Source organism: Peromyscus californicus, unplaced genomic scaffold (genome assembly GCF_007827085.1).
Source record: "Peromyscus californicus insignis strain IS unplaced genomic scaffold, ASM782708v3 Scaffold_22__1_contigs__length_63687245, whole genome shotgun sequence".
Classification (NCBI taxonomy): domain Eukaryota; kingdom Metazoa; phylum Chordata; class Mammalia; order Rodentia; family Cricetidae; genus Peromyscus; species Peromyscus californicus.
The window spans coordinates 36,312,221-36,339,602 of record NW_026294525.1 but is presented as its reverse complement, the minus strand read 5'-3'; the positions used below and the strand labels follow the sequence as shown (position 1 = coordinate 36,339,602).

The window sequence follows — 27,382 nt, the reverse complement described above, 5'->3', positions numbered from 1 at the left end:
TACATATAAATAGTGTGACATATAAGTAATGTGATTATATATGTGTGATATATATACATATATATCCTAAATCCACTTATTACAAGTCCTCTTTATTGCTTTATTGTAGGATAAAGTCTTCAGTGTTACATTTGTGGATCTAACTCAACTTTTAGTCAGAGTTATTCCTCGTTTTCCCTAACATGAAACCTCATACTAGATTCAAACTAGACAATGTAGTCTCTGGAGTTTTTGCTCTTGACATTCCCATTCCTACAGTTTTTCTTCTGCCATAAGGAAAACTCAATGGGCAAATGGAGGGCAGTGCACAGTGACTTACAAACCCTATAGCAAGTCAGCATGAAACTTCTCAGTTTCCTGAGAGCTGAATAATAATAAGGAAGCTCATTGTTGTAGCACCTAAGAGAATCTCAGATCCCTCAATGAGCTAAATATTGATACAGAATGATCTGTTCTTACTATGCACAGAACTCCAAATTGTTATTTTTTAAACTTAGCTACAACTTAGTCTTAAAATTACATTGTGATTCTGACCTAAAACAAGAACTGGTGCCATACAAACGTATAATGTGTTACTTTGGAAAGTACACATTCCTTTATTATATACATAACTGTTAGGAAAAATGACCCAGGCATAAAATATTTAAATAGAACATCTTATATTGTTCAAACACCACCTTGTTATATTTGTCATAGTTTAAAAACTGATTTAACTGGATTTGTCCATTTGCATATTTCCCCCCTGGTCAAACACTCAGAATGAGAAAGAACTACAGTAGAGGATACATATCCATTTATTACAAACAGTCTACTTTAACTAAACACCCAAAAGAATACTGCATTCCTAATACTTAAGCTATGAAATGTATTAGAAGATTGCTTTTAAGAATTCATGAAGTACTCGAAAAACCACAAAAAAAAAAAAAAGAATTCATGAAGTAAAATATACATGGTGAGGCAGTTTATATTCACTGACTATAAACAGAATTCTTTTTGATTTCCCAGTGTGCCAGCCTACCTTCTGTGGTTAGAGCGTTTTCGGATTTCCTCTTGAAAGGTACATAATTCTTCACTAACTTTCGCAAGTTCTTCAAGAGCCTTCATACACATAACACATAAAAGAGAGCCGTAGTTAGAACTCTGAAGTGTAAATATTTCTTTAGAAACAGTTCCGGGCATTTCCTATCTTACTTACTGTGTTAAGGGCAACAGAACAATCTTTACTCTCCTCCTTAGAAGACCTCGCGCCAGCCCATTTCTCACATGACTTCTCTTCTGTGGCCATAGGATTCAGAAGGCCGCCTTTGCTTTCGGTGGGTCTATTTTGTTTTTCATACACTTGATTTCCTTCCCTGAGGAAGTCCTTCTCTTCTTTGCTTTCCTTTTCCAGATCATCTCGGTGATTCGTCACTCTGAATTCACATTGTCTTGAATGGGGGTGAGTTGGAGGAAATGCCATCTTATCTTGATCATGGTCAAGATCAATGACCTTAGAATGTTCATTCATGTTCATTTTCCTCCTCAGCTTTACTTCCTGGCAAAGCTGTAAGAAAATTAAATTAATAAAAATTAAAAGTTTACTTTTCCTAATTTATTTGATCAGTATATCTTTTCTTTTTCTTTCTTTCTTTCTTTCTTTCTTTCTTTCTTTCTTTCTTTCTTTCTTTCTTTCTTTCTTTCTCTTTCTTCTTTCTTTCTTTCTTTCTTCCTTCCTTTCTTTCTTTCATCAATATGTTTTTTAAAAAGCAGAGTCTCTCTATGTAGCCCTGACCTGGAACTCATTCTGAAAATCACAATGGCCTCAAACTCCCCAATATCTACCTGCCTCTGCCTCTGAGTAGAGGAAATAAAGATATGTGCCACTATGCCTAGCTTTGATCAATATTCTTGATACTAAGCAAATCATTTTGAGTTTTCTTTGCAATATTACTATTTACTACCATGGGTATTAATGCTTGTGCAGATAGACAATGCCTCTAAAGCAAGGATGAGCTAGAAAAGTTTTGGTGAACCATAAAGACTAGTTTTAGAAGGGCAATGCATGGATACCATATTCTGTTTTTCTGATGAGAAATTAACCCATAGAAAAATAAAATAAGTCTGGATCTATACAGAATGCAGAAGCACAGTAACGAAATTACACTGACCCGAATCAATTACTGGCTATTCTCTCCAACTGCTTTCTGATACAACAAGAATTTAACTTTAATAAAGTCAAATATTTTAAACATACAATCTTATATGGCGATAATAACTGTCTAAATAGCTGACAATATCATATAATCAATCAACATATTTTTTCTCTAATAAGCCCTTATTAATTATTCCCCTTAGTTGGTCAATTACATTACTGAGGGGTAGATGTTATACTGATGATATTTTTAATACCACAATAATACACATTCTTTTAAAGAGTTGCTTTTCATGCAAATTAAAATGGATGAATCAATGTTCTACATGATAAAACAGAGCTCAGAAGCCTGAACCATCTTATCGCCTGTTAAAGACAATCCCAAATTATTTCCTAAGGAGCCTGCCTGTCTTAATGAAATCAGCAGTTACTCTGTCAGCTCTCCGCTAAAGTGAAGAAGGAAGCGGGGCATTCTCCTGAGGCTTGTGTCTTGCAAAAGCATATCATTTTTCAAAATAGACCATCAAATAACTTTAAAGCCAACACCGTTATATTTAACAAACACAATGAATGTGATAGCAACATACTTACTCAATATTTAAGCATGACTCCGGTTGAGAGAATATATGTAACTAATACATTAACGATACATGATGCTTTCAGTTATCCAATATTAATTAAAAAAATTTTGGTCACTCATCTCATTGACTGAAGTAAGGTTGTCACCAAACTACGGCAATGAGTTGATTGTTTTGATGTCTACAAAATAATCTGTACTGAACTGCCATTCAACATGAGTGACATAAGAAACAATCCCCAAAAGGACCATGTTAAATTTAAAGATGTTATTGGTAATGTTGTCCTCTTTTAAGAATTCCTGAATAGGCTGGTTGTGGTGCCACTTACCTTTAATCCCAGCACTCGGGAGGCAGAGGCAGGAGGATCTCTGTGAGTTCCCGGCCAGCCTGGTCTACGGAGCGAGTTTCAGGAAAGCCAGGGCTGTTGCACAAAGAAACTCTGTCTCAAAAAACAAAACGAAACAAAAAAATTTCCTGAGTAAAAATAAAATTGCTGTGTTTTCAAACCCAGGGGAAATTGTGCTATTCGTGACCCATGGCTTTTCATCTTGCATGCTAACTACACTGGGTCATAGAAAGACCCTCTTATGTGTTATACGGAATCCCTCCTCCTGTATTCATCTCATCCTTCAAGTTTTGTTTTGGTATGATTTACTTTCTGTGTAATTTTATGCCATCATAGCTTCCCATAACTTTTCAACTTACTGAGAAACTAAAACAACACCTCCCCCCACCCCCCCCAAAAAAAATAGTACACTCTAATGAGTGGAGAACTTTTTGTTTGGTATAGAGAATTTGTCCTACCTGATACTCAGCCCGTGAATGACCGTTCTGCCAAAGGACACAAGCAGAAAAGATTGCAAAGGGAACAAAAAAAAAAAAAAATTCAAGATTTCTATCAACTCAGTGTATCCATAATCATAGTTCATATGTGGATCATACCAAGTTTCAAATGGTCTGACTATGTATATCTTGGATTTTCAATAGCAATTGCAATGAATGTGGACTGAGACTCAGCAGAGATACACAAGCATCTTCATGCGGATGCTGGGTGCTTTCACTCGGTGATATTATTATTTAACACCACTGATGTTACAGACGCACACCCGGGAGTCTGCACATCTCTAGCACATGGCTCAATATCTTGCAGAAATTTAATACTAGAACCAAGTAACTTTAAACAAACATACTGTATTTTTTAAACAATATATTTGTTAAACAAAAATACTTCATTATGCTTACATAATCATACAATTTCCAAGTACTGGTTTTCTAGTTTTACTTTTAAAACCAAGGGTTGATTCTCTATAGCCTGAGAAAATACTTCCTTATGTTTTTCTCAACATTTTTATCCTAGCTTTGTACTCTGTAGAATATATATATATAACAAGAAGAAGACTCACAGTGCTGGCATTGAGATATCATCTATGGGCAGTACAAGTAGCACAATTAATAAACATACTCTCAACTATGCTGTTTTAATCACAGGTAGGAAGTCCTTGGGTAAGAGGGGAGTGAAGGAACTAGTAAAACATGCTTTCAAAATACAGTAGTAGAAGAACACAAAGTAGATCTATCTTGGAATAATTAATCATAGATGTCTCATCTTTATTAATCCTTAGAGGAAGGATTTAATAGCCCCCCTTCTTTATTTTCTGTTTTTTAGCCTACCAGTTTTTTCACTGTGTATTATATTCAAAACCTATTTGTTTTGTGTTAATTGGAAAGAAGTATGGCTACACTACAAACATACAAAGCACTTACTTTGCTTATCCGCTAAAAAGGGCCCAGCAGTCTGTTAAATAACTGTCTTGTTAAGTTGAAGAAACCATAAAATTCAGTACTATTTATTGAACAAAATAGAGCAAAATCAATACACATAAATTTCAGTTGGAGAAATCTCAAAGGCTTAGTAAATAAATGTCTGAAGAAATACTTCACACAAAAGGAGGGGATGGCTGGGGGATGATTAATGAAAATAAAATGACTGACTGTGTTAGAGTCATGACACGTCATTTAATAACCAATTTCCTATTAAGTACTCTAGCATGTGGAGAACACCTTGCCAGAATGAGTCTGATATCCACCACCACTTTTCTGTTTGACATATGACATGTCTTTTGATGCTGTTGATGCTCGTTGGCATACATTACTCATATATCATCTCAGAAATGGTCTCTATTCTAGTACCAAATTATAATCTTGATACTGTATGTCCCACCAATTATTTATTCTTTCATTTTCACCCTAGGCTCTAGTAGATGAACAGTCATACAGAATATATACATCACTTTTGGTACCATGATTCTGAAATCAAAGAATAATTTATTGATACACTGTAGAGCAGCAGTTCTCAACCTGTGGGTCATGATCCTTTGGGCTCACATACAAGTCAGTTTATATATAAGATATTTACATTATGATTCATAGCATCAGCAAAATTATAGTTATAAAGTAGCAACAAAATAATTTTATGGTTGGGGGAGGGGGTCACTACAAGATGAGGAGCTACACTAAAGGGTCACACCTTTACCAAGGTTGAGAACCCCTTCAAGGTCTTCATATTTATGTAAGGCTATAAAATAAATGCAATCTCAGAGATACCACTAGGTGAGGCTGTGCCGGTTTTGATCTAGTAAATGTCGTGAGACATTTATTTCTGTGGTGGAAGAAGAGAAATGAAAGTAGTTCGTAATATAAAATGAATGTCAGCAGGATTTTCATTTCTAGCTTGGAGTTTACAGTATGTTTAAAACAAATCAAGTCGCCGGGCGGTGGTGGCGCACGCCTTTAATCCCAGCACTTGGAAGGCAGAGCCAGGCGGATCTCTGTGAGTTCGAGGCCAGCCTGGACTACCAAGTGAGTTCCAGGAAAGGTGCAAAGCTACACAGAGAAACCCTGTCTCAAAAAACCAAAAAAAAAAAAAAAAAAAAAAAAAAAAAACCAAATCAAGTCATACCTCTTCAATCTTCTTCTGCATGACCTTCCACTGACTTTCCCATTCTTTTCTTTCATTATCAAACTGGTCCAGTAGTTCCATCTTCTCCTTATGCCAGTTGGTCTCTGTGTTCTCCCACTGCTTATGCAGAGCCATGGCAACCGAGTGCGTGTCAGCCAAGGGGTTTCTGCTCATCTCTGCCTTCTCTTAGCTGTTTCTTGGAAATGTGGAAGGGTTTGGTTTGAAGTGGTCTCACTTGCCTTTAAAATAAAGCCTGAGATAAACATAAGAAGACAGAGTCCCAAGTTCATGTGCTTTCTGGAAATATCATTTTGCGGAGAGCCCAATGACATAATTAAACTATAGAAAACTAAAGAGGAAAGAAGCAAGATCTTCCACATCACGTGGAAAGACTGTACCAAGTCCCAAAGCAGGTAGTCACCTTGGGAGACTCATGTCTTAGCAAGAAACCATACCAATCTTAAAAGTGAAAAAAGGTCATTATTTTACTTCCTCATATAAAATCTAAAGTATCATTATTCTATGAGACACATTTTACAACTTATTCATGGTCTGGACATGTTTAGAATAATAACTATAGAAAACTGAAGAAAAGCTTTCTTATGTTACACTAAGTAGTTACCAAAATGACCTGATTTCTAACATTCAGGATATGAATAAATTACGGTTTGATGAGACAATTTAAAATACCAGATATAGGGGCTATAAAGAACGGTTCAGACCTTAATGTTGCATACTGCTTTTACAGAGGACCCAAGTTTGGTTCTCAGCCCCCTTATAGGGTGACTTACAACCATCTGTAACTCCAGCTTCAGGGGATCCAACAGCTTTTTCTGCATTCTGTGGGCACTTACATGGACACATGCATATAGCCCATCCCCACATATACACAAAGTTAAAAATTAATCTTAAAAGACCAGATATATAATTCTCTTATAAGCTTTGATATTTTATTTACATTAAAGTGAGGATATTCACAGCATTATTATTAACTTCAGATACTATAATAAATGTACAGTAATTTGAGAAATTAAAACAATGACTTTGAACTTCAAAAATCTTGCTTTATCTGAAGGATGTTTTTATTAATAAAATCATGGATCTTTGCAGTGAATAGAAAAGCTTATTAAAATGAATGATTTTCTTTAAAATAATTATGCCACTAAGTAACAGAGCATTATGTGTAACTCATCAGGCTCACATGCTTAGCTTGTCAAGTCCCTGGGACGATCTCCAGTACATATATGTGTGCAAGCATGTGTGTATGTGCATACACACACACACACACACACACACACACACACACACACACACACACTAGAAAGAGAAGAAAACAAAACCCAAACAAAAACCCAAACCCTGATTCTTCAGCTTACTAATCCATGGCCACAATGCTCTAACCTTTCTGTTACTTGTGCAAGAATCTGCCAATAGTCAATGTTGTGGTGTTTCTGACAGAATTAAGTCTGTATGATTATGTAGCAAGAACAATATTTCATTCACCAAAGACAGATGCCTATTTCACACTTCATATATTAGATGACCATGAAAGATAATGTTATTTTTTGTCAGGCCTCTCCAGTCAAGATCGGATTGCATTATTATAGTCTAGAAGTAATTGAAAACATGACTATGCAGGCTATGCTTCTAAAAACAAACAAACAAACAGAACAAAACAAAACAAAAACAACAACAAAAATCCTATTAATGTTGAGATCTACAGTTTGTCAAAAAAACATTTGCCAATGACACTTTGATAGTTTCTGCATATTTCCTTGGCACTCACTGTAGACAGTTTCAAACTTAGTTACAAACATGCTCTCCTGACCCCTGTGTCATTCACCCATGCTCTGTTTCTAACCTCACTTTCTTCTCCATTATTCCTGGCTGCCTTTTGCTACTCTCCCTACTTGTAAAGCCAAACCATGAAGATCTATCAAAACAAAGATAGAGAAGAATTTACAGAATTTGGGTTTTTGTGTTGATTGACACAATCTTTGCTATTGTTGACGATCTGGTGATATTTTAGGTCCATCTGAAACCCATACCCACTGAACACAGACTAGGTTTGTTTTGAGAGTGGAAGACTGTTTCAAAGCTATCTGTAACAAACTGAGCTAGAAGCATCTCAGTGGCTATAAAGAATTGCCTCTGGGACTCTTTGGAAAAGTGGAGAGGTCTGAGATATCATGTGGAAATGACAAATTTAATCAAAGATGTTATACAAAGGGGGTGGGGATATGACAAGAACGTCAGAAAGGAGGTTTTATGTCCCATGGTTTGTCCCAACAGTGCTTAAAATTGAAAATACTCAGAAATCATTCTCACAACACTTGACTACTGTCATGTCACAATGGGTACAACTTTTCGTTCACTGTAATTCCTACAGAACCATGGGCCCCTCAGAGTTTAAAGGTCTCAAGCCCTTCTATTTTTGTCTACAAGATCATCCAGAAATACTCCAGATCAGTTTTGTCCCTAATAACAGGAGTACGTCAGCCCAGGCAACAGATGCGAAGGCCTGAATCCTCAACTTCTCTTCGGAGTGTCAAATTTGTCAGCTAGTGTTAAAGGGCCAAGCCTCCCCTTTCTAGAGCTAGAGTAAAATCTAATTCATGAAAGGTGATGGCTACCGTTGAAACCCAATGATTTCATATTAAAAGGAAAGCTTTACCAAAAAAAAGTTTCTGTACAGCAAAGTCTGCCAATTTTTTTGTGGGAGTATTTCCTTAGCTTTGCTAGCATTTCAGTCTTGTAGTCATATATACACACACACACACACACACACACACACACACACACACGTGTGTGTGTGTGTGTGTGTGTGTGTGTGTGTGTGTGTGTGTGTATCCACTATAACACAGCAGGAGATATTGCACTGTCTTCTAAAAACAAAGTAGGTGGGAGAGTGGGGGACATAGAAACATTCTGAAGAGCAAGTGAGCAAATGAGAGAATGTGTAATAAGAATCTCCTACAATCACAATGAATTCTTGATAAGTGATGATTTCTTCCCCCATGTCTTTCATGTTCCCTCTTTCCCTTCATCCTTTCCTTCACCCATTTCCATGTAACCCACTTCATAAAGTAAAACTGATCATTGTGAATTTTACTTCCTCGGAAGCAAGTCTAAATGTACAGACTCTGATATTCCCTTTGATCGTGTCTTGCCTTAGTATTTTTTAATTTTCTTAAGGATGCATGCCAAGTCAAGCGGGTAGGGCAAAACAATTTGGTGCTAGCAAAAAGTTGAATAAATATATGAAACTGCTTTTGTTGTCATTCTCAATTAAGTTTTTGAAGATGTCGAGCTAAAGGGTCAGTTGTGTGGGGACAGCATGTTCTGTGATGAGAAGTTTCAGGGTCAAGTGGATCAGCACATTCAAAAGCTCAAACTTAGTGCTCACCACTGAAGCCAATAGAAAAGTTCTCTTTGTTCTGCTCACTGTCACTGTTTTCCTCCCACTGATTCTGGCATCTATGTGGGAGAGAAGAAAGGATTCTTGTATTCTGCATCCTCTTTCCCCTTTTTCCTTGCTCTCTGTTTCACTTTAGCTTTCCCAAATCTCATTCAGAATAAAAGTTTATTAGAGGCCTGTGGAAGGACGGAGGTAGCTGCATTTGCTAGTCACACGTGTTCTTCCCCCAGCAACACTAAACTGGCATTGTGTAATCCCTTCTAACCTACTTCTCCCCAAGGCCAGGAGCCAAGATTGTAAACAATTAAGAACGGGTTGCGCAAGTGATGAGAAGCAAAATGGTCCCACTCATGGTTCAGCCCTGCCAGGGAGCAAAATTTCAGAAGAGCACAAGGGCATCACAGAGTATAAATGATAAAATACAAGCTTTGATTAAAAACAACAAAGATCTAGAAGTAATATCCTTGGGCAGAAGATGTACTACTGCCATTTCACCTGCCCAGTTTGGCCTCAGTGTGGTCATGGCCACACTTCTTCACCTGAGGCATGCTCAGTTCTTTCTATGTCACAGTTATGACCATTTCAAACTCCATTACGCCCACTGAAAACTGGATTTTAGCCAAGTGAACCATACAGTGTTAGGAGAGGGCACGCCACTGCTACTTCTGTCTTAGGAGAATTCTGCTCCGAGTGCTTCTTTGTGCCCTCTTATTATCCTTTTCTAAGCATATCACTTGTCATATAATTCAAGTTCTTCATGCACATGTGGATGCATACTCCAGAAGGAATGTCAGAGGTGGCAGACACTGCCAGCTTCACAATTTTTAGAAGAAATCACTTGGCTTGACAATGCTTTGCTCCTGATGAATTTGGAGGGATTAGGAAACCCCATGCCTAAACCTCAAAGTATGGCATCACTTGTCTCCAACGTTCCCTAGCTCACTTTCCAGTTTATTCTCAATCACTGATAGATACCATTTCAGGCACTTAAGGAATCCTATTCCTCTTGTGCTGTTCATCAGCAAATGCATCTATTCAGAGACCTCCCAATTTGACTTTGTTGGAAGATAAAACAAAAAAAAAATCATTGCTATTCATTGCTAGTTCTGCCTGGTCCTCATTTTCCGGCAAGATCAAAGAGATACAGCACATCCAATACCAAAGAAATCAATTTTGTTTTCTCATTTGGTTACCATCTTTTACTCTTGGCTCTCCAGTTACATGGCTCTCCAATCTAAGCTATAGGCACATCAATTTTAGTTTCCTTAACTGATAAAATACAGGCTTTGACTAAAACCAGCAATTTTTGGCTTGGGAAAGCAAAGAGCTCAGAGTAATAACCTTGAGCAGAGGGTATACTGCTGCAATTTCTCAAAGACTCCAGTGCCTCTGAGCTCACATTACAGAACACTTATCCTGGAGTCTAATAGTCATCTTGGATGAAATTACATTTCTGTTGTTGTTGTGAATTTCAAATAACAGCAGACTCAGGGGTTGTGAATTTTATTTTGCAGATATTAAACATAACTTCATCCTGCCACAAATTGTACGAAGTTTTTGTGAAGTACTGAGTATTAGTGAGAAACTCATTCTCGAGTGAGGATAGCAGTGTTAGTCCAGGCTTGGGACTCCCCCCCCCCCCCCCACCTCCCACAGCAGCTGAACAGCTTCTTCTCCAAGTCAGTTGAATCCGTTACATACCCCGCCCACTGTCCTAAATCCCAGACATAGGCATCAATCAGTACAGTAGATGCTGAAATTCCACATTACTTAAACCTCATCCATTGTCTAAAATGCAGCAGCTGCAGCCCCATCTGAATCCTGCCAGAATCAGTGTCTTGCTTTCAAATTTGCCAGAAAGAAACATACCTTCTTGTACTTGGGGGCAATCCTGCAGCAGGTCAGTCTCTGTGTGCTCAGTCTAGCAGCGGAAGAAGCGGGGCAGAGAGCTAGTAGTCTTTAAGAACAGTCTCAAGGACTCCTTTTGAAAACGAAGTCTGTCCATTCCCACAGCAGTTCTGACAAGCCCCTTTGCAAACTTCACCATCAAAGGGCCACTCAGCTCAGTGTCATAACAGCAGCTGGGGCTACTGTGACGTCAGGGAATAGGAGGCGGCCTTCGGGCCAGTGCTTCCAACCAGAGCTCTGTAACTTTAGAGCAGTTCGCACTCTGGGTAAACAACTCCAAGTCCAGGACATTTTTAACTTTTATAATGGAGCCCAGCATTTTCAAACTTGCCAAGAGAGAGCTGCTTTGTTAACGGCACATGATGATAATGGCCATATTTAGATTTTTTTTTTTTTATTTTGAAAGTAAACTCATTTCTCAGGAGCAAGAACTAGCTATATCCTCTTTCTCCAGCCTCTCTCTTTCCCTCTCTCCCTTTAGCAAGTTAACAGGATGCAGTCCTCGGTGCCTTTGTAAGTTTGGCCTGGGATGAAGTGGAAAAACATATCACATAGAGTGAGAAAAGAAAAATCTGAACTATACACACACACCAACGAGCATGAGTCAAACAATTATGTGAAAATATATTGAATGTCTGCCTTTACACAAAATAGAAATGGGGCATATATAAAGAGCAGCCTGGCACGTCTGTGATTCTATGAAAGCGCAATGCTTGTATCTGTAGTATAGTGATGTTTTTACATAGAGGAACTAGAACCCAGAGTAAAGGGTGATATTTCTTACTAAGGGAGGGCAGGGAAAATATCAACAGTGAGATGCCCAAATACTTGATCCCAGCTGAGGTATGCTACAGTCCAAATAGGGGGGAAAAATAAGAGTAGTCTAAGTTCTCTAGACCAGATCAAATAGACCTGTTTTGGAGATGTAAGACAACTTTGTCTCCCCACAGTTACCTATGATTTTTTGTTTGTTTGTTTGTTCATTTTTGGCGTGTGTGTGTGTGTGTGTGTGTGTGTGTGTGTGTGTGTGTGTGTGTGTGTACATGTGTATTTGGTCTTATATATCCAGGCATCTGATGGTTTAATTCAGCCAGTAATATCTCTAGGATAATTTTGAGGCTAACTCAGCAAATATCCTACACTAAACTTTAAGTAACAAGATCTTGTCTTCAAGTTGAAGTTTCCCACTTGTATATCATGGTATTTGAAGCATGATATAAATACATACATATATATATATATATATATATATATATATATATATATATATATATATATTTTGCCTGCTTCCAGGTACTCTCTCATAGGTAACTAAAATGTTTAATAATGGTAAACTTCTCATGGCAGAAATAAATGAAATGTATTTAATTTTATCACTAATTAATTAATTAATTTATGCAATATAAGTTTTACTTTGTAGCACTGGCTAGCCTGACGCTCACTACTGTAGCCCAGATTGGTCTCAACTTAGTACAATCCTCCTGCTTCAGCCTTTCAAGTCCCAGAGTTACGGTCAAAAGCCACCAAGCTCAGCTTCGACTTCTTTTCTCCATAGTAGGACTTTAATATATACAGAATAACTGAAAGAAAGGCTTGCCTATGCTTAGAGAGCCAGGCTTCCTAATTCCAACAGCAACACCAACCATAATAGTTACAGCAGTAACAGCAGTGTTTCATTGTGAGCAGTTTTATACAAGGCTCTGTGGTAAGGACTTCAAGTGGATCTTTTTGTTAGTTTACCCCCCTTAGCAACTGTCTCTGCAGTTATTATTAACCTGATCTTTCTTTTTTTTTTTTTTTTTTTTTTTTTTTTTTTTTTTTTTTTTTTTTTTTTTTGGTTTTTCGAGACAGGGTTTCTCTGTGTAGCTTTGCGCCTTTCCTGGGACTCACTTGGTAGCCCAGGCTGGCCTCGAACTCACAGAGATCCACCTGGCTCTGCCTCCCGAGTGCTGGGATTAAAGGCGTGCGCCACCACCGCCCGGCCTGATCTTTCTTACATACGTGGCTTAGAGAGCTAAAGCATCTTGACAGGGCTCAAGAAACGCCTCTGTGAGGCGGAGTAAGACTTGGAACCAGTTTCCCTAATTGCGGAGCTTGGAATTTTGTCACGGGGATCTAGGTTTCAATTCTTCTGCCATCATTTAACTGTGTGAGCCTACATCCTCTGTCTCTGCCTTAAACTAACATTATATACACATTGCTCCTGCTTGCCTTGCTACTAATGCAAACAGGAGGGGGAAGGAGGGAGTTTGCTCAGAACCATCAACTGGAACTGTCAAACATTGCTTCCGTGGACTCTCATTCCAAACCACTCAGTTTCTGTGCATTCTTTGTAAGTCAATTTAAGACTCTACATCGGCATGATCCTGGAGTCCCAGAACATCAAAGATGAAGGCAGGAGGATTAGGAATTGAAAGCCAATATCAGCCTAGGCTCCATATGATCCTGTTCTCCAAATAAACAGACATAAACTCACAAACAAAAACCATAGAGAAGAAAGAAAAAGGACTCGTCCCAAAATTCTACCGGCTAGCATCTGGCTGACTTGAAGTTATGTTGTGCTATGGACTTCAGTCTCCCCCAGTGCTGACTGTCATATAGTCCCTTTTCCTGTGCTAATAAAAAAGGGTTATGGGCAGTAGTTTTTTTTTTTATTGGTAAAAAAGATCTATAGTCCTTTTTATTAGCTTCAGGTCAGGTAATTGTATTGTATGTAGACTGTGAGCAAGGACTTACTTCAAGATGAACATTCATATGAATACCTAGTAGCCATAGCTATTGAATAATTATATATATGTATATGTATATATTTGTATATATAATATGTATACTATATATATTCTTAATCTCTCTCTATCTCTATGTCTCTCCCTGTCTTTGCCTCTTTCTCTCTGGCATGGGTATGAAAATTAACTGATAGGACACAAAAGCAACAACTGTTCAAAACAGCTTTCAAGGGTTTCCAAACAATTCCATTTAAAAGAAGAGTAGCTATTGTTATGTGCACAAAATACATGAACTGAAAAGAATGATGATGGTGGACTCGGTCCCACCGTAATGGCAATATTTTTTACTTACTAAGCCATTTGACATTTTAAAGTAGGTGTTAGAATAATGGAACATTTTTTATGGAAAACATGTGATTTATTGTGTAATGCCATATGATTATCTGTAAGCCATTTGAGCACTTGATTTCACCTTAAAATAAGAAACCCACCCAAGTGATTGCCCTCATTTTAGAAAGAATTATACACTCACGATTGAATGCCTGCTAATCCAATTTCTAAGTGTAACTGAGTATACACAAATATCTTGATAAAAGGAAATGGAGAAGCACCAGCTGCTATTAAGAAATAATACAGCAAATTATTAAAAAAGGATTTAAAAGCATTTGTACTAATGATAACATTATCCACAAACTAGAACATTTTGGAAAAGTGAAAGAGGGATATTGAACATATAAATGACACCAGCAGGTGTTTCCAGAGTTAACAGAATTTAGAGCCGAAAAGAGCCTCTGAAGTCATCTGTCTAACCTTCTCGTTTTACAGTGAAGGAAGAGGCCCTGACGTGAAGTCGTCTGCTCAAGGTCACAATACTAATGAAGACAAAAATAGAATCCAGGACCTCTCACTCCCAGTGCAGCGCCTTGAAATTCAAAATTCTAACCAATTCAAAAGACAAAAGCCAAGGTTAGGGATAAGGACGTTGACTGTGACTGGAGAGTATGTTGATGGTTTCTGGCTTTGTCAAATTCTGTTTTTTTCTATGTTGAATCAAGGGAGGTGATAGTCTCTCCATCAAGTATGACATGAAAGTCATATAGCTGAGTGCTTATTTTGGTAATCAAGGCTTGGAGTCTAGGAAAATGACTCCATGGGTAAAAGCGTTAGTTACGTAAGCCTAATATCCCTAGTTCAATCCCTGAAAACAGTGTGAAAACCTGGATGAGCTGGTGTGCATCTGTAACCCTAGCACTCCCACGGAGAGATGGGAGGCAGAGTTAGGAGAATTGTCCTGAAGCTAGTAATATTCGGCATAGCAGCCGAAACCAGATACCCCATGGCAACAAGGTGGGATGTGAGAACCGACTCCTCAAAGCTGTACTCTGCCCTCTATTCAAGTGCTTCTACACACACACACACACACACACACACACACACACACACTCAGGCACACACACATGGCGGGGGGAGCACATGAAACAATTAGTTAATAAAATGTTAAAGAGGCTTGTGTCCTTAGCTATAAAAAAAACAATTCTGGACCAAAATACAAAGACATAAGAATTCTAGCTCAGTAGCTGAAAAAAAAAAATCTGGGCGTAAACACAGCAGTATGGCTTTACGCGTGACATGACACACTCTATAGTTTTCTGCCTGCTGGGTGATCTTTAAGCACCCCAAAATAATTATATGTTTACTCTCTTTGAACCAGGACAATTCAGGCTGTTATAGGGCTGGAGAGTGTCTTCATGTTTGTATACTTTTTTTTTCTCCCTTCTTTACCATTCAGTCATATTTAATAATAAAAAGGGCACTGTGTTTCTTTTCTCTTTAGAAATTACATGAAAATGGACTGGGGCACAGATAACTTTGGGGGAAAAAATGAGATCATTCTTTTCATGCTAATGTCGGAGGCCACACTACAAGTAATGTGTTTCAGGTAGTCATTCCTTCCAGAAGAATGTCTGTCTTGTACAATTTCTTAATGTACACGGCCTCAGTTGTTCAGAAAAGCTCTACAACCTTAAATTTTCTTTCTAGTTCATAAGGAAAAGAGATCTGGGATATTTCAGTTAAATTTTCACTAAAAAAAAAAAACACTGACGAGAAACAACAATGTCCCAGCTCAGACTGTGGGGATTTGAAGAATAAGACAATCCCATATATGTCAAAAAGCTGTCAACTCTAGAAGAGTCCCAGAAATGGGCTCTGCAGCATGACCTTCACATCCATGGAATGAACCAACAAATAGATGTGGGAGCCTTTTCTGGTAGTTAAGTATAGCGTTCCACCCAGGACTCAGTTTAGTGTTGCAGCCGGCCATCGCTCTTACTGCTCAGAGATTTATATTCAACTACATATAAAAGCTGGAACATTCCCCTGTTTTGAATTTTTTTCAATCAGATCATCCAATGTGGAGATCTAGGCTTTTTTCCCCCCTGTCAAGTGTAACCTTACCTTCTCTGCATCCTAGAAGAGCAGAGTTTTAAGTGTGTGTTAACAGAATAAAAATGACTTAGATGCATATGAGGCTCTGAGTCTGGGTAGAAGTTGGGATAGCTGCACAAAGAATGCTTTTTCCTTAGAAGTTACATACTTAGAATACTACATCTCATCTAGTGCACTACTTTTCCAGTGTTGGATATTTTCCCCTAGAATCATGGAATGCTGGCTCCTTCTTCTATTTTCGGATCTGGTGACATGTCGATAGATATTTTTGTCAAGCAGATCTGTCATGGAGCTTATATAGAGGCACTTCCACATGTAAGAAATAGTCCAAAGAAGCACCTTTAACTATCAGATTTTATTCTTAAGTGCTGGTGCAAATTCTGAGTAAAAAAAAAGAAACATTTGAGAAATATGTGTAATTAAAAATTAGAAAGAGGCCTTTCTTTAAGTTTTAAAATTTGTGTTTAGCATCTCTTTATATTATTTACAGATCTTTGATTTACTGATAACGACCATAGAATCAAAATAACGAAGGGACTCTGCTAAGGGTATCTAGTCAGTGTTCACCACAAGAGGGCCACCCTGAGTCGCTTCTCTTTGTTAGTAAGTTTGGAGGCCAAGCCTGGTTCAGATAGGCCATTTAGGGAGTGTGGTTTGGAGGAACAGGAATTAATCTATAGTGTTCTAAAAAGTGCACAGCCCAAAGGTCTCTACTAAAAGTGTTACAGTTACCACTGTTGGGCAGTAGCATTACATTTCCAAAAGCTGTCTGCTAAAATGGTAGTGACACAGGAAGACGCTTGCTGGTTCTTCACAGAGGGCACAGAAAAGGAGAACCCGTGACATACAGAAAAGACAGGAAGGAACAAACAAGCCAAAGCATTGATGGGAGCTTGGGCTGGTCACCTCTTTGATTTACAGGTCACGAGTGAGAAAAAGGAACAGTGACTGGAATGGAAGAGGCAGGGGTGGGAGCTTGATTTTTGAGGCCAGAAAGTCATAATGATGAGAAGCCTGAGGTCACACTCTTCAGTGTAACCTATGAACCTAATGTAACCAGAAGACTTCTACAACTGCCAGACTCATCCCGCAATGTGAAGGCATCTCAGCGAGTCCATGTGAGCCTGTAAACATAATACTCCGAAGGAAAGCTTGTCTGCAAGCATCTCATATGTCCATGAAGAGAGATTAAAAAGTTGTAGTATTTAATGGAGAGATACTTTAGTGTCTGTATACAGTAGGCACTTAGTATACCAGCTAAAGAGTCCATGTCTGACCCTTATAGTATATTGTGAGTCTCGGTGCCTTTGAAATAATTTGCACAATCATATTCCTAACCCACTCTAATATTTTGAATCTACTTGTTTCCTAAAAAGTCAGTAATTTCAAACAAGGAGATACTTTGGAATCCGTTTCATTCCTTCTAAAGTCAGGTTATGATCAGAGACGTGAGTTTATCTCCTGAGTGTGTTCTCACATCAATTCTGTCATGTCCAGGACTGTGGAGATGCTCGCTTCTCTCCAACTCTCTCCTTGGCCTGCTTCCCTGTGGCTTTCTCTTCAAGGAGTCCGAGCATGTGAGAACAATAGGAAGGCCCTCCATGTGGTAGCCTGACCCCAGGAGGTGACAAACCTCCAAATGAAGGTGCTAAGATTCCAAGGGAGCAACTGAACTCCAGAGTAAATTAGTTTGGGTACTATGTCATGTAAAAGCTCTACTTTGGAAATTCTAAATAACAGATAAATTTAAAAGTGTGGTTTTTTTTTTTCTGTTCAGGAGTTAATACTACATGAAATGGCAGGTGTTTAAAAAATATAACAACAAAAACTATGACATGAAAAACATGAAAAAGAATGGCAAACTATATGCAGACTGAGTTTTTGGATTGATATACAAAGACCATAATATGTACATATATATGTGTGTAGATAGATAGATAGATAGATAGATAGATAGATAGATAGATAGATAGATAGAATTTCAAGCAGAGAAGGCATGGATGGAATGTATAAGGAACATAGCAAGGAATCTTTTGTGTCTATGACTCTACAAACTTTCAGAATGGCCATCATAAAAAGGAGCCATCATTTCTTCCTCCCTCCTAACTAGCAATACAAAAGCACTATTTAGAAACATGTTGGATGCTACTGCATTCATCACAGTGCATATGGGCCACGATGAGTTCTTCTGTTATTTCTGTCTGAAATCTTACAAGTGTAGTGGGTAGCCATTCCAGCTTTGATCTGGAAGTTCCAACCCCCATTAAGGCTTCGGTAACTGTCACGCCTACAAGGTGGGTCCAAGAGAGGACCGAGATCCGGATGTGCAGGCTCTCTTGGTTCCTGGACCCTGGACGCTGGAGGTAGACTGAGCAGAGTTCTCCAGAGAATACCTCCGGACTGCGTCACACCTTTCCCAGACCCTGTTACCTATCCCTTCACTTGTAAGATACACCACAAAATAAAGCTCCCTTTTGACTATGTGGAGTGGCCTTAATAATTTCACTAATATCCAAGTGAGACCATTTGGACACATTCATAAAGTGTTATTTTCATCAAATTGTGTTTGTAACCACCTCACCTACCCCAAAGCAGATTACAGATTCAAAACTGCTTATCTCACTGTACCTTCTGGCTTGTAAAGAGGGCTTTAGAAGATATGCCTTTATGGATACTGTTTTTTAATTGTGCTGAATTCCATTATTTTAATGAACAGTTAACTTCTCTCACATTTTAATTTAAACCTCTGCCACTTCCTGTTCATTCCCTACAGTCAGTTAGGGCACCAGATTCTACCAGGTGAGACTGGGTCATAGCTCTATGAGAACATAGCTAAAACATTGCATAGACTTTTGGAGTTAAGGCTGAGCTGCCAGGCTGACATTCCAAACTTCAATGGCAGATAATTAAACAGCCACATCCCAGCCTACCGCATAAACTGCACATTCCTTGTTTGGCACCAAACTTCCCTTTGTTTAATGAGTTTCAGTTATTTTTATTTAAAAATAACCAAGCAGATTCCTGTTTTTTCTAAAACCTAGGCTAAATTAACAGACTCTTGTTCCTGTGTCCAAGAATGTGCCATAGAAGGGAATTCTCTACAGTAATTTTTACTTTACAAAATGATTTCCAGCATGGCATTTAAATAACTTAGCTTTGAACACATGAGAATAGAAGATTCTTTGTCTCAACAACTGGGAGATTTCGTGAGCTTGATCATTTAAAACTAGCAAAAATAAAATAACTGTTCGCTGAACAAAGCAACAAAAATAATACCACAATGAGATCAAAGACCCTGGCGGGGGGAGTATTTGTGGTGGTGGTGGAGGGAGATGCTGATGGAAAGAAGGGTATTGGTGAAATTATTAAGGCCACTCCACGTAGTTAAAGGGAGATTTATTTAATGGCATAACTTACAAATGAAGGGATAGGTAGGTCGAGGAGTCTGGGGAAGGTGTATCACAGTCCAGCGGTGTTCTCTGGAGCTCTGCTCGGTCCACCTCCACTATCCAGGGTCCCTGAACAGAGAGAGCACCCGCCGATCCAGATCTCGGGTCCCCAGGCGCCTCCCTTGGCCCCGCCTTGTAGGCGTGACAGTTGCCGAAGTCTCAATGGGGGTTGGAACTTCCAGATCAAAGCTGGAATGGCTACCCACTACATCGGGGAACTAGGGACTCCTCACAGGTCTTGGGCACCATCTTTCTTAACTTTTCTTCCCAACTCTAGGTACTAGGGTCCTACAGAAGAGCCTTGTTATAAGAAGATCGGAGAAAGGTCACTTCATTGGTAGTTTTCTGAGACCACCTTTCTCTCTCTCGCTCACCAGCACAGTCTCTCTTTGACACACAGAATTCTGACTATCTGACTCCAATGCACTTATTACAGACCACATCAGGTCCGCTCTGTGTGTGTGTGTGTGTGTGTCATAGGAACATAGCAGGAATCATTTGTGTCTATAGCTCTACAAACTTTCAGAATGGCCATCATAAATGTGTGTACATGTTGAAGCACCAGTAGAAACCTGGCTGGACAGCTGATAGGCCAAAGTTAGAAATAGCTTTCTTAGAAATTCACTGGGGCAGTAAATTTGCATCCTAAAGTTTACAGATGTTGTCAGAGGGAATCCAAAGCCCCCGGGATATGCAATGGTAGTCCTAACAGTCCTGGTTCAGTCTGCTATCCCCTTCCTGGCATGTTAGGAGAGTTCTATCTATGGAAGGCGTGGCTGGGAAGTAACATTCACATAAAATTCTTGTATAAAAATCAGTCTTATGAGTTCATATCAATGTTGCTGTGGCCAGGATAAACATGACCGCCAAAAAATATCTAAAGATGATGCTATTTGTCTAGTTCAGTCAGCACAAGTCATTGCTGAGGTTCTTTCACTACCACCACCGATATTTCCAGTAACTTTAAGAAATCCTATGGCTTTTGTTGTTACAGCATATTGGATCATTGTGAGGGTCTGACTTACTGTGCACATCTAGATATCTGTGAGTGTGCCTGACTCTGTACTCAACATTCTTTTCTTCTTGTTTCTCCTTCTCTACATTAGTATTTCTGTGTCTTCTTTGATTTTGTTAGTTTTGAGAAATTGCATTAGTGAAGAGAGTTTTTCTTTCTTTCTGAAGATTTACTCTTATTTTTTAATGTGTATTTGTGTGTATGATTGTTTGTCTGCATGTCTGTACATGCATCACATGCGTGTGGTGCTGACCGAGGTCAGAGAGAGGGCATTGGGTCCCCGGAGCTCGAGTTGTAGATAAACAGTTGTGAGATGACATTTGGGTGATGGAGACAGAACCTGGGTTCTCTGCAAGAGCACTGAGTGCTATAAGTCTTCTCCTCAGCCCCATCTTTTAAAAATGGTACCAGCACTGTAGAGAACTGCTCAGTCATTGGGACATCTTGAAGCATTCTCATGGATTTCCAGAGGCTCCACAGTTAGCTAAGAACCACTGCTTGGCTGTGGGGTCTCTGACTCCAAGTGACATTTCAGGCAAATTTCATTTTCAACACTTTTATGTTCAGTTCCATTGAGGTTGTGGCTCAGAAAATTACCAAAAATCTAGCAGACAGATTGGGGTTTTTGAGGTGTGTTGTTGTTGTTGCTGCTGCTTCTGCTGCTGCTGTTGTTGTTATATGACTTGTTGGTTTTGAGTTAGACTCTCAAATTGTAAACCAAGCTGATGTCAACTTTGCCATGGTTCCCTGCCTCCGTCTCCCAATGCTATGACGCAAGTGTGTGCCACTAATTGGACCAAACATAAAACTTTTCTCCTTTCTTTCTTATTTTCTTATGAAAACCTACCTAATCCTTAGCCTTTTGAAAGATTAAAAGCCAAATGTGGCTGGTCATGTAATGCTATGGTAGAGTATTTGCCTGCCATACAGAAGACCCTGGTTTCCACCTACTAACACTGGAAAACCAAAGGGAAACACGAAATCAAACAAAAATCTATCTATTGACTGATTCCAATTGCTGGTAAACCACTCATCAGACAACACTTATTTCCCTCCTTCAGAAACAATTATAACAAAGTAATCAAGGTACAAAAAAATCCCAAGCAAAGACAAAGATAATGGACAGTAAGAGCAGTTAAATTGAACTTTTCAACTACTGCAAGTTTTTCTAAATTTAGGTGTGTGTGTGTGTGTGTGTGTGTGTGTGTGTGTGTGTGTGTGTGTGCTGTGTGTTTGTGTGAATGTATATGTTGTGTGCTATGTATGTGCATGTGTAGTGTATTGGGGATGTGGTGTGTGTGTGTGTGTTTGTGTGTGTATGTGTGTGTTATGCAGTGTGTGTACAGGTACTGTATGTAAGAGACTGTGCATGTACATGCACTTATGGGGGTCAGATGGGGATGTTGTGTATATGTATGTATAGGACGTGTGTAAGTTATGAGGTGTGTGTGGTGGTGGTTATGGTGGTGGTGGTGGTGGTGGTGGTGGTGGTGGTGGTGGTGGTGGTGGTGTGTGTGTATGTATGTATGAGTGTGAGTGTGTAGTTACTGCATGCGAGTAACTACATGCACAGGTAGAGGCCAGAGGAAGATGTTGAATGCCCTCCTCCTCTACTTTCTTTGCTGGTCCATCTCCATGCCCCATGCACAGTATTTTACATGAGTTCTGGGAATTTAAACTTGGGTCCTCATATTTTCACAGCAAATCCTCTTACCTACTGAACCCTAGCAAAATTTTCCTACATCTAATATTTAAGGAGAAGTGGAGCTGTAGGGGGATCAGGGAAAACACTCTCCTGCAGATTAAGTTCCTAGGATCCCAAAGGCCTACCTACCTGCACATCTTTAATTAGAAAACTTTCCCACATTATCTTTTTCCTGTGGTCAAGATACTTCATTTTATCACAGAGTTTCACATCCACTGACCAATATGTGAACTGAGAAGAGTATAATATCTTTTATTCTTTTTCTTTCTGAGGTCTGGCTAGATAGCTCAGACTAACTTTGAACTCACAATCCTCTTGTCTTAGCTTCCCTAGTATTGAGGCTACAAGCATGTGCCACCACACCTGGGTCCACTGCTGGAATTTCTATGTATTCCAGGATTCCAGTGAGTAAACCACCAACAAGATGGACAGAGTAGAATCTCTGAGACATAGAGTCCACCGAGGTGACTTTAGGTATAGACAAAAAGACAGGGATGTAGGGTTCACCAAAGTAAGTCTAGGTTTACAGAGTAGCTCCACTCGGTTTGGATTGTAACTCAAGGACATTCTAGATACTGTATTTACTTCCCTTCTTAAGCTGCTGCTCATGCTATATTGCTAGCATATTTTCTGCTGTGAAGGCAGTCCTGTGTGGTAGTTTATCATAGAAAAGAAGGGACTCCCCGCAACAAGGTCAGCAATACATAGCTTCATATATGATACATAAGTGGAGAGACAGCTGATTTGGTGGAAAGTGGGGGTAAATCAAATAGGGGGGACTATTTGGTTTCTTATTGAATTAAAGATCAGTTAGACTCATCAGGTAGCCTGGGGATTCAAACTTGGGTCCTCATGTTTTCATAGCAAATCTTTGAGGACAAAACATATCAGCTTCAGAACCTATTATTTACTTTCCAAGAGAGCTACATTTCAGCATTTATCATATTTTTTTACAGATATTTATTAGACACTCACATTTTCTTTTTGGCCTAAAACAAGTAACACTGTGTGCATAAATCTATATAATCTATATCAGATAATTTACAAAACATCAACATTTACTGATACTTAATGCCTTTACATGATTCTTGAAAATGTGACCAAGTTAAATATTTCCAAGTTTGAATTAACGCTCCATTCCTAGGAAGTGATTACGAGACTTAGTCCATTTTTTTTTTTTTAGAGTTAACCTGTCAATTACGAATTAAAAGTACAAAACACATATACAAAAGAAAGGGGCAAAATATTATTTACACAAAAATCTGCTACACTTTCTTTTCCTTACCTGAAAATCGTTGGGTCGTTGGGGTTTCCTATTGAATTTGACAGTGTGAGATGAGTTGTGTCTTTTTACAGAGATATGCAGTCTTCAGTGTTTTTTTTACAGCCTCGGCTACTACAGAAATGATACTTCTTGGATGTCTTGTCTTGAAGGGCGGGCAAAATAAAACAACTGAAAACACTACAAGGAATGGTAAGTGATGAAGGGCTTACAGTACAAAAAAGAGTGTGAAAAGGAAGACGAGTTTAAATATCGTTGTGTAAGAAAGTGAAGAAAATAATACAAGGATGAGAATGAGTAAAATGATGGGCTGGAACATCTGGGAAGGCAAATGGGGAGACAGGGAGAAGAGCTAATTAGTGGTCGTCTTAAAGCTTATATTCATATCAACTTATCGAAGCACCGACTCAACCTAAAATAATAATAATATCTCTCCCCAGTGAGGCCCATATTTGCAAATTCTTAAAATATTTTATTATCGACAGCATTTTTCTCTCGCTCTGATAAATACATAAATGACTCTTCCCCCCAAGAGTATAGCTGAAACACACCACATGCTTGGTATTCGAAAACCTGCAAAATGAAAACCAGAAACTAGTACCAAACCATACCAAATAGGAAAGAGTAACATTTAACCTTGTGAAAGTCATTGAGTTCCATCAGAATCCACCACCACCACCACCACCACCACCCCCCACCCCCCACCCCCACCCCGCCACGGCCCCACAGCAAAGCATGGCAACATGCAAGGTAAGCGATGGGGCTGCAAGTTCTCTAGCCGAGATCAACAGGCAAGTAATCTGATGTCATGCTTCTGCGCATAAACTGGGTTTTAAAGATCGGTGTCTCCAGTGTGTTCAAAGCCATGCATGCTGTTGTACTTCGGTGGGTTCTCCAATGGATACAGGACATCGGGCTGCTGCGAGGGACGGTACTGCCTGCTTGGTTCCATAAAGATCTTTTATGTGGTTAACGTGGGCAAAATGCAGTGATCTTTCAGTGGCCACCATACCTGGCCAAAGCTGCTGAGTCCCATTCATCCGGTATGCCTCTACAAGTCAGGAGGGAAATGCTGCTTTCCCCTGTGCTGGAATACTTATTATTATTTCTTTGAATTAGTATCGCCTTAAAGCTATGCTACAAACTTCTCACTCTGGATCTCCACTATTGAACTGATGGTGTTCTAACCAGAAATAACCACTGTGTTACCTCAATTTATCTAAAGGGGCAGCTTGTATGTGTCTCACCCATAGGGCTCTGGGCACAAGATCATGTCTCCTTACTACCAGTTTGAACATTCATCAGAAGGATTGGTTAATCTTGTTTAATTAGGAAGAAAAAACATTTTTTAAGACAGGGTCTCACTATGCAGCCCTGGGGGCCTATAATCACAGAGACCCATCTGCTTCTACTTCTCCCGAGTCCTGGGAATTAAGGTGTGCATCACTTCCCCAGGTTTATTTGGTTATTTTTATCATCTTAAAACTCAATTTGAACCTTGCTCACAAACCTCAAACACTTGAGGGTTCCCATTGAGGACTTTCATGCCAGCCAATCTGTTAGGGAAATACTGAAAAAAAAAAAAATGTTGACCTTTTAAAAATGATATTGTGCATTTAAAAATCCATCAGTCATTCCACAAAACCTGACTGTGTCAGTGTTGAATTTCCCCTTCTGCAGAACAGGAAGGAATAATTGTTAATGACCTATATCGGGTTTCGGGAACCTCTGCCTGGTGGAACACAGCGTGAAAACACAAGCGCCTTCGGGGCTTTTAAGCCCGGCAAGGCTATGAGGTGGAGCTTCCCTAAGGTAGGATGTGGAAGTCGGGGTCGGAGACGCCCCACGAGGGACCGCAGCTCCATGGGCCAGCCTCGCCATCGCCATGGCTCGCAAAAGGCAGAACTGTACCTGACTCACGGATATGGGCTCCTCGGCGCCGCGATCATCCGCAGACTTGGGCACCTCCAGGCGGTCGATGAAGGTCTGCAGCTCCTTGCGGAAGGCCTTCATCTGCGCGTTGATGCGGTAGAGCAGCTCGTGCTCCCGGATGCGGCTGCCGTCGTCCTCCTCGTCCATCAGTCCGAACAGGTCCCCGTTGGCCACGTAGATGCGCGCCTCGGTGATGATGGTGCTCGTGTCCGCGATGAGGCGATCGATGGTCTTTCCCAGGCGCTCGGCCTCGGAGCGGATGTCCTTCATCTGCTGTCGATCGGAGAAGCTCTTGGGCCAGGGTCCCGGTGCCGGGTAGAAGGAGCGGGTGGGCGTGAGGGTGCGGATGTTCCGCACCTCCTCCGAGTCGCTCTCGCCGCCAATCGGCCCTTCGCGCTTGCGATGGGGAGGCCGGGAGTCATCGTCGCTCTCCTTCTTGCCCGCGTCGCTCTCGGCGTCGCTGTCGCGGGGGCTGCCGCGGATCCCCAGGTGTGAGGCCAGGTCGTAGCGCTGCATGTTGGACATGAGCACGCGGTTCTCGTACTGCAGCTGCATGACCTTGCCGCTCAGCTCGTTGATCTGCAGGCGCGCCGCCTTCAGCTCCTCCTGCAGGGCCTCGGTCTTGGCGCTGTCGTGGTGCCTCGAGCTGTCGTGGCCGCTGGACTTGTACTTGTATTTGTTGAGCTCCGCGGTGATGCGTTTGTTCTGCTCCTCCAGGTCGGCCACGTTCCTCCGCAGCAGTTCGGTCTCGTCCTCCACCAGCTGCAGGTGCTGCCGCAGCTCAGACAAGGACTCGCTCTGCTCCCTCATGAGGGGGTTGGCCGAACCATTGAAGTCATCGCCCCGCAGGTCGTCCAGTTCCGCCTTCAGGCCTCGGTTCTCCACCTCGAGTTCCACTATTTTCCTGCCCAGGATGTTGGCCTCTTCCTCCACCAGCCGCAGCCGAAGCTTGAGCTCGGCCTCCCTGGTGCTAGGAGGTCCCCCAGCTTCTCCTTTGGGTAGAGGGCTGTCCAGATCCCCATAGAAGGATCTGTACTTCTGGAGTTCATGCTCAAATCTGTCCTTTTCTTTATCAATTTTGGCCATTTTCTTTCTCATCAGGGCAGCTTCTTCCTTAACGAACTGCAGCTGGCACTTCAAATCCTCATTGTCCTCCTCATTGGGGGAAAGTGGGGGGAAAGGACAGGAGGTCATTTCTATGCAAATAGAGAAAACAACCGAGAAAGGACATCTGCAAAAATAAAAATTCTTTTCCTTGTAATTACTACCTAATGTCACAAAGAGAGCTGTGTGTTTTCTCCACATCACTTACATTCTTTGACCAACTGAAAATTAAGGTAGTGTGTGTGTTCTGGAAAGAAAAGAGGATAGGAAAAGGGGGAAATTTGGTCACCACTATTCAGGGATCATTATATGTGCCTACTGCTGTCAGCCATTTCATGGTTCTCTCGCCAATGTTCTTTTTTTATTTTGGACTCCTCCAAACTGCCCTAAATATAAACCCTGTTGGCCCCAAGGAACATGTAGTCACTTTGCACTCACTCACTGCCATTTATTGAGCATGAGTGTGAACCAGATGCTCTTCAGCTCTTTGCCAAAAGAAAACATTACTTGATTTAAAAGTCAGAATGAATGTATAATTAGGAATCAACTATACATTCCTTGTTTATACACTCCCTGGGCGAAAGGTGTTGGGTGACTTATTCAAGGCTACACAGTGGGAGAGAAGAAGAGTGATATATGACTTCACTTCTCTCTGAAGCTATGACTCCTGAGCCTTGTGAGGGAACCATCTTCCATCCACCATTATTTGAAGGACAGTTGTTTCAAA

At 40.2% G+C, this 27,382-nt stretch overlaps 2 protein-coding genes across 3 annotated transcripts in view; both read right to left on the bottom strand.

Moving 5' to 3' along the window:
- Kiaa0408 (KIAA0408 ortholog) overlaps positions 1-23,737 on the bottom strand; it is a 30,197-nt gene extending 6,460 nt beyond the window's left edge. The window contains exons 1-4 of the mRNA XM_052751270.1: positions 23,623-23,737; positions 5,669-5,921; positions 1,196-1,543; positions 1,019-1,098 (exon numbers count right to left, since the gene is read on the bottom strand). Coding sequence (XP_052607230.1) covers positions 1,019-1,098; positions 1,196-1,543; positions 5,669-5,842 — 602 coding nt within the window. The 5' untranslated portion in view covers positions 5,843-5,921; positions 23,623-23,737. The remainder of the gene's footprint in view (positions 1-1,018; positions 1,099-1,195; positions 1,544-5,668; positions 5,922-23,622) is intronic.
- Positions 23,738-23,813: 76 nt separating this feature from the next.
- Soga3 (SOGA family member 3) overlaps positions 23,814-27,382 on the bottom strand; it is a 55,344-nt gene continuing 51,775 nt past the window's right edge. For both annotated transcript variants that reach the window (XM_052751269.1, XM_052751268.1), the window contains exons 6-7: positions 25,531-26,706; positions 23,814-23,938 (exon numbers count right to left, since the gene is read on the bottom strand). In XM_052751269.1, coding sequence (XP_052607229.1) covers positions 23,828-23,938; positions 25,531-26,706 — 1,287 coding nt within the window. In that variant the 3' untranslated portion in view covers positions 23,814-23,827. The remainder of the gene's footprint in view (positions 23,939-25,530; positions 26,707-27,382) is intronic.